Below are 10,367 nucleotides of genomic sequence, written 5' to 3'. Positions count from 1 at the left end.
TGTCGTATACAACTTCAATTATAATGACACAAAATAAATTATTAATAAAATAATAATAAAATTATGTTTAGGAGTGACGAATTATCTGCCATCCATCATGAATTATTCGACCCGAATTGTCGCCAATTCGTCATTTAAATGAGTCAAATATAGATTATGATTTTTTCACCCAATAATTCGCCTTATCTATTACGGATTATCCGACCCGATGCGTTTTGTGAGGTCTAGAGAGCAATTTGTTTGAAAGGAAAGATTATAGTTTTACATATTTATAATGATTTTGTTGTGTTAGTTATTCTTTGAAGATGTGTACGATCCAAGAGGTATATATTAAGTGTTTTCCTTTTCAAATGATGATTGAATCAAAAGGATGATTAAGAACTATTTCAAGTTTGTTTATTTAATTTTTAGTATACTTACTAGTCATACGCACATGTATGTGCTCAATATCTTTAAATTTAAGGGAGATGATAAGGAGCTATGAATGATTTTTAAAGATTATGATTTTACTCATTAACCATTGATAATTTTTAAACTTTAAACCTAAAAAAGGCATTTTGAGACCATTGAAAGAGAATTATTCAAGTTAAAAATTGCATGTGGGTATAAATACATACATATATGTATGTATGTGTAAGGATGTAACACTGATATCCAAAATCTTGAAAATAGTTAATAAGCAACTTTTTACCATTCAACAATTAGTATGAAATTGTATTCCACAAAGATATGATTAAATTTCTATTAAAGACATAGCAATCATCATTAACAATCTCCTCCCAAAAATATTTTGGCAACATAAAATTGTTTCTAGCCGTTCACACTTTTTAACAAATTATTTTAATAAGTTACCATTAATAATGAACATTCGTGCGACCGCGCACATATATATATATATATATATATATATGATCAAATCAAATAAATCTAAATCGGCTGTCATATCATACCATAGAAAGAGTTATTGGCTAAAGAAAAAAACAGCAGTCGCTCTCGCGTCCTTAACAGCGTCCTTAACTTTTATTAATATGCATTTCCGGATTCTTTTCAGAAGCTTTCCTTTCCTCTCCTTTGCTTTGGAAGGACACCCATTATAATTAGCTCATTCCAACTTCACCCCCTCTATGCTAATCAATATGTTAGTACACATATAAACAAATCCATATCGCCTTATATCTTTGATTCTTCCAATATAAATATATTATACTTCACCCACCAAACGGAACCGAATGTTGAAATGGCCGGCGCTAAACTTTTTATTTTTAATATTCTCGGGGTGTGGGGGTGGGGGTGGGGTTGGGGGTGGTACTTGTGCTTATCTGCCGCGTCGTCACCACGCAGCGCCATGTTTAACTCATTTCGCCCATGTGACAGCGTCCAGCTCAACAGCCGACGTACCTCCAAAGCTTCTTTTTTGTTTCTATGGCGTGTATAACGGCTCTTGCAGTTTAATAGCCGCCTCCTTCCTCAAGCCACCGCTTCCCATTCCCTCACTCCTCTGCTCCTTCTGCTGCAAGCGATCCAAAACCCTGCGTAGCTTCTGCCATTCGTGTTCCCTTCAATTCAAACCAAGATAAACAAAGTTGCTTTTAATTTACTATATATCCATTGCTTTTAATGAAGAAAAAATATCATCCTCTTCCATAAGCAAACACAAACTCTCCCCCTTAAAGGACTCCATTGACCATCCAACAACTCCACTGGAACGCTATGGGGATCCTTGTAATCCTCTTTCTGATAACTGGTGCCTTTGCAAACTCGGAATCCATCAGCAGAGCAGACTTCCCAGATGGGTTCGTCTTTGGAACTGCTTCTTCGGCTTACCAGGTGCGATACCAATTTCATTCTTCTCTGTTTCATTACCAATACCGGATGGAGATTTTTTTTTTTTCCCAAAACAAGTTTGGTGATGAAGAAATCTCCTGTGGTAGTTTGAAGGAGCTGCAAAGGAAGGCAACAAGGGAGCTAGCATATGGGATACTTTCACAAGGCAACCTGGTAAGAATAAATTCTAATTTGAAAAGCATTCTGATACTGAAAATACTAAGGATGATTTAGGATGATGAATTGATAATGCGGAACGGGTTTAGTTGATTAATCTGTTTGTGTGTCTAAACAGGGAAAATCTTGGATTTCAGCAATGCAGATACCACAGTCGATCAATATCACAGGTTTAAGGTAAAGAAGAAGCCTTGATTAGCAAAGTAGGCGAAATTTTGCCCACTCGGAGTTGTTAGCCTGCACACACAAGTCGTGACAATTTGGAACTTCTCTTGCGTTAAAATCTATTCTCAAATGAGCAATAAGATCATGACAAAATTTAAGAGAGTTCTAAGCCTGCACGCACAAGTTAACAATTTCAGACTTCTCTTGCACTCAAATTTATGCTCAAACAAGCAATGACATCATAACAAAATCCAAGATAGTAAAAGTTCAATCATTGAAAAATGCAGACGGGTAGTTCAGTAAATGGCCAGGTATGGTGGATAAAAACCGTGTGTCTGTGTGTATAGATGTTCAATTCATGCACGAAAGTAATTAGAAGAATGTTCCCCAAAACATGATGTGAATGAGGATAAAGATGGTATAAAGAAAATAACATTAAAGGATAGAGATTGTGACCTCCACGAGAAAAGAATAAGAATAGTTTGTTTATGTAAAGACAACTGGCATATACAACTGAAAAGCTAAATGGTCAATCAAAGAAACCAAACCATTTTGTCTCTTACTGAAATGTGGAAAAAAAAAAAAACTCAACATTACAGAGTGATATAAACCTGATGAAGGACCTGGGAATGGATGCTTACAGATTCTCAATATCATGGTCAAGAATCCTACCAAGTAAGATACGACTTCCTGCAGAAATTTTCCTTTTCCAGATTTCCTGCCGACATTTAATACTCGCTTAACTGTAACAGAATTTATCTTTAACAGATGGGACAGGCGAACTGAATCCAGAAGGATTAGATTACTACAACAATCTTATAGATGCTTTACTAGAAAAAGGTCATTCTGATATAATTCTTTGACAAATAGACTTGCGTATGAAAGATTAAAGTTCAACACCATTTTTCTTTTGGCCATCAGGAATCCAGCCCTATGTAACTCTTTATCATTGGGATCTTCCTCAGATGCTTGAAGATAAATATGAAGGGTGGTTGAGTAGACAAATAGTGTACGTATATTAGAATCATGGATTACATTTTTTGGGAATACCCATCAATGCAGGATTTAAGATAGCTTCCATTCAATTTCAGAAAAGACTTTGAGCATTATGCTTCCCTCTGCTTCCAAGCATTTGGAGATAGGGTGAAACACTGGATCACCTTTAATGAGCCTCGTGGTTTTTCACTTCAAGGTTATGACACAGGCGTTCAAGCACCTGGTAGGTGCTCTATTCTTGGTCACATTTTCTGTAAGGCAGGAAAATCATCCACTGAACCATACCTGGTGGCCCACAATATTCTCCTGGCTCATGCAGCTGTTTATCATAACTACCAGCTCCATTTCAAGGTATTCCTTTGACTCTCAGTATAATTCTTTTACTAGATTTTATTCCAATAGGCAGTCAACTGAAAGAAAAAGGGGGGGAAATAATATTAGAATTGCCATGCAGGAAAGACAAGGAGGTGTCATTGGAATAGCACTAGATGCTAAATGGTACGAACCTCTTTCTAATAGTGATGAAGACAAGGATGCTGCACAAAGAGCGATGGATTTTGGAATTGGATGGTAACTAGTTAAGGAGAATATCTTACAAATATTGACTCATGATGCAAAGTAAGAAATTGAGTTCATATATACTCACATAATGCATAAAATGTGAATCAGGTTCCTTGATCCCCTGTTCTTTGGGGAATATCCCCTTTCAATGCAGAAGCTTGTGGGTAAGAGATTGCCTGAGATCTCAAATGTGATGTCAAAATTCCTTGCGGGGTCCTTGGATTTTGTTGGCATAAATCATTATACTACATTATATGCCCGTAATGACAGGGCAGGGATTCGGAAACTGATACTTCAGGATGCTACATCTGATGCTGCTGTTATTAGTTCCTGTAAGATGTCAAAGTACCATCTCAGCATTTTAGATAAATTAATAGTAAGGATCAAGTTAGGAATTGATAAATGTTTTATATATTCTCAATTGCAGCTTCTAGAGGTGGCGTCACTATTGGAGAAAGAGTATGTCCTGACATTTTCCCAGGGCCTAAGATTTAATTATAGGATTAATATTAAAATCAGCTCATGGGTTCTTCCTCTCCAGGCAGCTTCTAGCTGGCTACACATTGTCCCATGGGGAATTCGAAAATTAGCAAGATATGTGAAAGATAGGTATCAAAATCCCCCAGTGACTATAACAGAAAATGGTGAGTACTATCATTTCAGATTTCAGAAGCTAAACCTAGAATGTTCATGCAGTATCATCACATGCTCAAGCTCATGATCACAGGTATGGATGATCTAAATAGTCCTTTTATATCTTTAAACAAGGCTTTACATGATGAGAAAAGAATCAGATACCACAAGGACTATCTCTCAAACCTATCTGCTGCTATAAGGTAATAGCAAATCTGCTGCTCATCGCACGGTATGACTAGACTAGGGTTCTCTGGAGTCTGCTTCAGAATTATATACTTCTGTTTGAGGCCCTTGGGATAATGTACGAGTTACTAACAAAAAATTAAACCACTGCAGGGAAGATGGATGTGATGTGCAAGGTTACTTTGTGTGGTCTTTGCTTGACAACTGGGAATGGAACTCAGGCTATACTGTCCGGTTTGGCCTCTACTTTGTGGATTACAAGAATAACTTGACAAGAATTCCAAAGAGTTCTGTTCAGTGGTTCAAAAGCATTCTCAGATCAAAAGGACATCTGCAATGTAATAATCCCATAATCTCAGATTAAAAAAAAGTTACATTTCAAAAAATAATAAATAATTCAAATTAAATTAAAGTTAATGCAGTTGGAAAAGATCAATACAAATTAGTGGAAATTATTACATTTTTATGCCCCCATTTTCTTTTGCTGATACAAGTTCAATTTAGCAAATTATCAAGGTTGTTAGAATCGGGATTCTAACTTCTAAGTGGGATCATTGGAGGGGTCTGCAGGATCGAATCGTAGAATTGGATCGAGAATCATAAGATTCTACTTTCAATGTAAAATAAATATTAAAAATTATATATGTGGAACTTTATGACAAGTCTTAAGGCTAAAAACTTGGTTAGTAACTTGTTAAGTATAAGAAGTTAAAAATACAATAAAAAGTTCAAACAATAAAAAGAAGAAGAGCAAGAAAAGGAGAAGGAGAAAAACAGTGCTCACTATTGAGTCTTTTCAAGAAGCAAGAAATTTGTTTCAAAGCATACCTCTGCAGTTCTACTGGGCCAGCTGGCTTGGCTCTTTTCTTGGCTGCTGCTCTGTGTTGAAGATGACTGATGTGTTCTTGTCAAACACCAAAGAAGGAAGAGGACTAAGGACTGAGGACTGACTTTTTTTCAAACCCCAGGAACTCTGATTGTTGAATGCCAAAGAACTGTTGATTAAACAGCAAGACTGCTAGCTGCTGCTGATCAACCACCAGTCATCAGATGGAGGGCTCTCTGGTTGTCGAACAGGAGAGAAATTCAGGTGCAGGGTTGCTGAATTTCAATGAGGGATAGAGGACTGAGGTGTCGAATTCCAGGGAAATCAGGTGCAAATTCTGCTGAATCTGTTCACTGATGGGAGGCTGGGAGCCATTTTTTGCCCCAGTTTTAGAAGACTTTGGACGAAACATCCTTTGGGCAATAAAAACATGTGTTGGGCCACATTATTGAAGCCCAAAAAGGGGAAAAAAATCCTAATCCAGGTAACAGAGTAGGATCTGTACCATTCTACTTACGATTCTATGGTTCCGATTCTATGATTCTACCGATTCTTTTACAATTCTACCACGATTCTACTTGATTCTGATTTTTGCTGACTTGGATCGTTTGGGTGAATCTGGATCATAGAATTGTATGATCCTATGATCTAGATCGTGAATTTAATAACCATGAGCAAATGTGATGTCATTTTAGCTTTGAAAGATGTTTCAGGCCCAATGCACAAACATTTCACTGCACAGTATCACTAAAGAACAGTAATGACCAATGAAGCTGTGGTTCAATGAGATAGGTGGATGGGGAACTTTTGTGCCATCCATGGTTTTCCTTCTAAAATCCAATTTGGATCCAAAACTTCCCATTTGTGGTGTTGGGGCTGCAAACGGGGGGTGGGATGGGGGGTGGCGGTGGGGACAAATGGATTCATTTACTGAATCATAACAATCCAGGGAGCAAATGAAAAACATGCTGCCAGACGGTCAATGGGAGAGATCAGAAAATCCATTTTTGGTAGAATCATTGGGTCGGGAAGGCTCCTTCAATTTAAGCTTTTTCCTATCACTTTTGTTTGTCTAGCATTCTTGATGCCCCAGTCTCCGATTTTTGTTTTTCTTAATTCAGAGAGTGGAGTCATGGAATTTTTACTTAGTGAGGAATTTGAATGTTAGAGAGATGAATGAATTGATCTTGTTGCTGAATGTGCTTGGGTCTTATTGTATGTCTTTTAAGGAGGGATAAAAGGAATTGGGATCCAATGCTTCTCAAAACTTTTATTGAAAATCTTTAACTCATACAATCCACGCTCTTGGTGCTACTCCTTTTCCTTATATTCCTTTATTAGGAAACCTAAGGGCCCGTTCAGTTGCAGAAAATATTTTTCATTTTTCATTTTAGTTTTCCCAAAAATTACAAAAAGAGTCAGCTAATTTTTCAGTTTTACAACATTTGTATGCAAAAAATGAAAAACAATAACATGTCTTGGCACTATTTGCTTATGGAAATAGTTCATTTTTTACTTCCAATTTTTCAAATAATTACAAAAATGCTATCTAGTTTTCCAATTTTCTAAATTTGTATAGGAAATTTGGAAAACATTTTTTATTATTTTTTAAATTTCTGATTTCTTACTCTGTGTTTGGGAGCATAGAATTCAAATCTTGAATTTGGATTTGTGTAAATCATGAAAAATATGGCATAGATTGTATAGAGTTGCCTCCAAATCCACACAAATTTAAATCCTAGTCCCAAAATCCATGATCCTAAAAATTAAAATAAAAAATTGTCTTGCACAACTAAACAAACTCTTTATTTTCTACCTTATTAATATAAATCATGAAAAGCTAAAAATAAGTTGGAATTTTTATAATTTTTTGGAAAAAAAAAAAAACAGAAATGGAAAATGTTCTACTCAACTAAACAGGACTGAAGATTCCCTAAAGACAAAAGGGTGTCACTTGGACAGCAATTTGAAAAACTTGTCAATGATTTGCTTGAGAAGAGGCCTAACAAGGCATTGTATCCAGATGTCTGTGTGCTTCGGTTTAGTAGTGGGGAGAGGTATTCATATTATTCTTGCATTGTCCTTTGTCATAAAGTGTATTTGGAATAATATGCTTCTTGTTTTTGGGAAGAACTGGGTTTGCCCTTCTGACTTGGATAGCCTTTGTCGTCTTCATTTAACAAGTTTGGAAAGGAGAGGGACAGGGTCACAGGAAAGCTCTTTAGAGGTTTTGGTGTGTATGCTCGGAGAGGAATGCTAGAATCTTGAAGGTACCTCCCATGCTGGTTTGGAGTGAGGTGGTGTTTTTTTGCGTCATTTTGGTGTTCTTCAAATGGCTTTTTAGAAGAGTATCTTCACCTGATAAGCAGCGTAGGTGGCTTTGCTGCATTAGTGTTGTACTTGGCTTTTTTTTTTTTCGGTTCCTGATCTCTATTTCTCCGTTGAGTTTCTTTCTTGTTGGTTTGGAGGATGTCTCTCTTCCAAGATATATTCTTTTCTCTCTTTGAATAAAATTCTTTGTTTCTAAGAAGAAAAAAAAAAAAGCTGCCAAACAACTGCTGATGACACCGAACTGGAAAAAGCAAATATGTAAAAAAATTAAAAAAAGGCACCTAAAGCACAAAGGAAATCCCAAGCCTGTTCAGATTAAAATGTCAAGACATAAATATGTCCATCTTCAAGGAGATTCAACATTATCTCTCTTTTGGAGTTGGGAAGTAGCAAACTGGAACATCGAAAACAAGGTTGAGACACTACATATATTACCCCACAAAATATCCCGAATCTCATGTGTAATATTAGTTCACTGTCTAGTTTCCTGGTACATATGGCCAATGCTACAGCATCTGCAGATCATTTTGTTTCATGTAAACATTGCTAAAGGAGACTTCCTCAAAATCCTGGATTTGATCGAGCCTGTAACTTGCAACAATGCTCATAGTTTCCGGGGCCTTGCAATTATATAGGGTGCAATCAATCACCAACTTAGACTCACCTCCCACTTCAATTCTTATTAACAGCGACTTAGATTCACCTATTTTTTCTAAGCCCTTAAGATTTTCTAAACACAAGTGCACTCTAAAAGCTCAACATCTGCCACTAGAGCAAAAGTTTTCATTAACAATGTAGCCCTCTCAATGGACTCTGGTGGCATATGTGCAACCGCCTTAAAACTGAAGGATTGGAAGCCTTCCATGTAAAAATCTTAATCAAGAGGAGAAAATGAGCTGATTATTTAGGTCATGTCATCCAAGGAGACGGCACAAGCAATAATTAATAAAGGAAGCATACAGAATTAGTGTAATTGGAAATTTTATAACTAGGTTAAGCCCACGCTAGAGGCTATCACCTTTTAGCTCTCATTCCACCCTTCCTCATACGCCCAAAGAAAAATGAAAGAATGCTCCCACCTCAGAAAATTTTCAGTCCCAGTGACCAACATTCTCAGCAAATGAGAAAAGGCTCATGATGGCCATGCATAGAAAGACAGCTTTAATTAGAGGCATTAGACATTGCCAATGATAAATGACATTCAAAGGGTTTTGAAGGTTATTTGGGATTTGGGTGACTTTCTATCCAATTCCTATAATATTTCATGCCACCCTTCCCCATGCACCCAGAGAAAATGAAAGAATGAGCTTTAGCAATTCCCAGTTAAGAAAGGTTTCAGTCCTAGGTTCATGATGGAGCAAATAAGAAAAGGTTCATGAAGACCATGCATAGAAAGATAATTTCAGTTCAGGGCATGAGAACCATCTTATCTACTAGATACCAGGATAGCACTTAAAGGGTCAAGAAGCTCAAGGAACATAGCCCAAGGACGCTAGTGTAACTGAAGAGAGACCAAAGATATAAGAGAAATCACAGATACTCCATGTAAAAGCCTAGTAAATGAAATAAAAAAAATGAGCAATCAAATACATTACCATTACACCAAAGAAAATATATTCTAGTAAACCTTAAACCTTGTCACCTCTGGCATTGACAATCAATTCACTTTCAAACCATGTCCAAATGGCAAGCTCCACAATGTCATAGTTATTACGAAGTCTCGCATTGTACTACAGATGCTGAATGGCTCTGGCTTGAAAAATAAACACAGAAATTTATTTTAAGCCGTGAAGTACTAAAACAATTTGCCAACTAACTAAAGCGGCCATACATCACAAACACTGGAATACCCAGCAACCCAAATCAAAAAGCAACAAGCTCCTTCTACAAATGCCCAAAAAATAAAAGGTAAATTCTGAAAGCAAAAAACCCTCCTGAGCTCTAAAAGCTGTTCCCAAATCTATTTTAAACTAGCAAACTTCAGCATCAAAAACCCAGATTCCCAATAATGCGGTACCAAATTTATGTCCAAAAAAGGAAAAAAAAAAACACGAAGATGATAAACAAAACTGAAGAAAGATAGTAGAATAAGTCGAGAAAAGCAAACGCACGAATGGGGTTGATTGAATCTGGGGGTTCAGCCAACGGTGCGGATGCATTTGTCGAGCGCTTCCTCTTTGACGCCATGAGAGAATGAGCGCGATCTTCTTTCTCTGCGGCATTGACATCCATTGTACCTCTCTTTGGGCTCCAGATCCTGTCTAGTGTGTACATCTACATGACTACATCCATGCGTAGGAACGCTTTCGCAGGAACTAAAATGTTCTCCTTTCATGAATGACAATTTGGAACTCTCGTTCCGTGTACTCGACATAGTTGCCTTCGGGTACATCGGAGCTTAAAGTTTGGGCAAGGATGCCTCAAAGTTCTAACCTCGTGAAGAATGAATAGTGTGGGAAACTAGAAAATATCATGAACGCCGACAAATTTAATATGATGTGTAAAATAATTATCTAATTTAATTAAAATATCTACACATAACATAGTATATCCCCATGTTTTTAATAATTTCTCTTGCAATATGATAGTATTTTTTTTTTAAAATCCATATAAATCAGCTCAAGGTTTTATGCGAGTACTTTTCTTATTCGGGTCACTAATGTGGTTG

The 10,367-nt window shown here is 36.7% G+C and overlaps 1 protein-coding gene and 1 long non-coding RNA gene across 5 annotated transcripts; one reads left to right on the top strand and one right to left on the bottom strand.

Annotated features, from left to right (window-relative positions):
* Positions 1–894: 894 nt before the first annotated feature.
* On the top strand, positions 895–5,008 carry LOC131161374 (putative beta-glucosidase 41). Its single transcript, XM_058117106.1, has 13 exons — positions 895–1,827; positions 1,932–1,998; positions 2,120–2,178; positions 2,766–2,841; positions 2,935–3,006; positions 3,088–3,175; positions 3,258–3,513; positions 3,617–3,732; positions 3,832–4,055; positions 4,151–4,182; positions 4,265–4,367; positions 4,451–4,559; positions 4,696–5,008. The coding sequence occupies exons 1-13, from the start codon at positions 1,711–1,713 to the stop codon at positions 4,904–4,906; spliced, it is 1,530 nt and encodes a 509-aa protein (XP_057973089.1). The 5' UTR covers positions 895–1,710; the 3' UTR covers positions 4,907–5,008.
* Positions 2,542–10,167, bottom strand: LOC131161375 (uncharacterized). 4 transcript variants are annotated; one of them, XR_009138447.1, is made up of 4 exons: positions 5,371–10,167; positions 4,724–4,873; positions 3,669–4,053; positions 2,542–3,572 (listed from the first exon to the last, which is right to left on the bottom strand). It is a non-coding gene; the product is annotated as an uncharacterized LOC131161375 (long non-coding RNA). The 4 variants fall into 4 exon arrangements; XR_009138445.1 differs by lacking the exon at positions 4,724–4,873 and having other exon boundaries at positions 3,669–3,698; positions 3,809–4,053; XR_009138446.1 differs by lacking the exon at positions 4,724–4,873.
* Between the last annotated feature and the right edge of the window lie 200 nt (positions 10,168–10,367).

This window comes from Malania oleifera, chromosome 1 (genome assembly GCF_029873635.1).
Source record: "Malania oleifera isolate guangnan ecotype guangnan chromosome 1, ASM2987363v1, whole genome shotgun sequence".
NCBI lineage: Eukaryota > Viridiplantae > Streptophyta > Magnoliopsida > Santalales > Ximeniaceae > Malania > Malania oleifera.
This window is presented reverse-complemented; position numbering and strand designations above follow the sequence as displayed.

What these genes read in the sequence shown, in the direction of transcription:
- LOC131161374 (XM_058117106.1), top strand. Translation starts at nt 1,711, where the DNA reads ATGGGGATCCTTGTAATCCTCTTTCTGATAACTGGTGCCTTTGCAAAC. An exon ending in TACTTTCACAAGGCAACCTG is followed by an intron (nt 1,999 to 2,119) that starts GTAAGAATAAAT and finishes GTGTCTAAACAG; the next exon opens with GGAAAATCTTGGATTTCAGC. An exon ending in ATCAATATCACAGGTTTAAG is followed by an intron (nt 2,179 to 2,765) that starts GTAAAGAAGAAG and finishes TCAACATTACAG; the next exon opens with AGTGATATAAACCTGATGAA.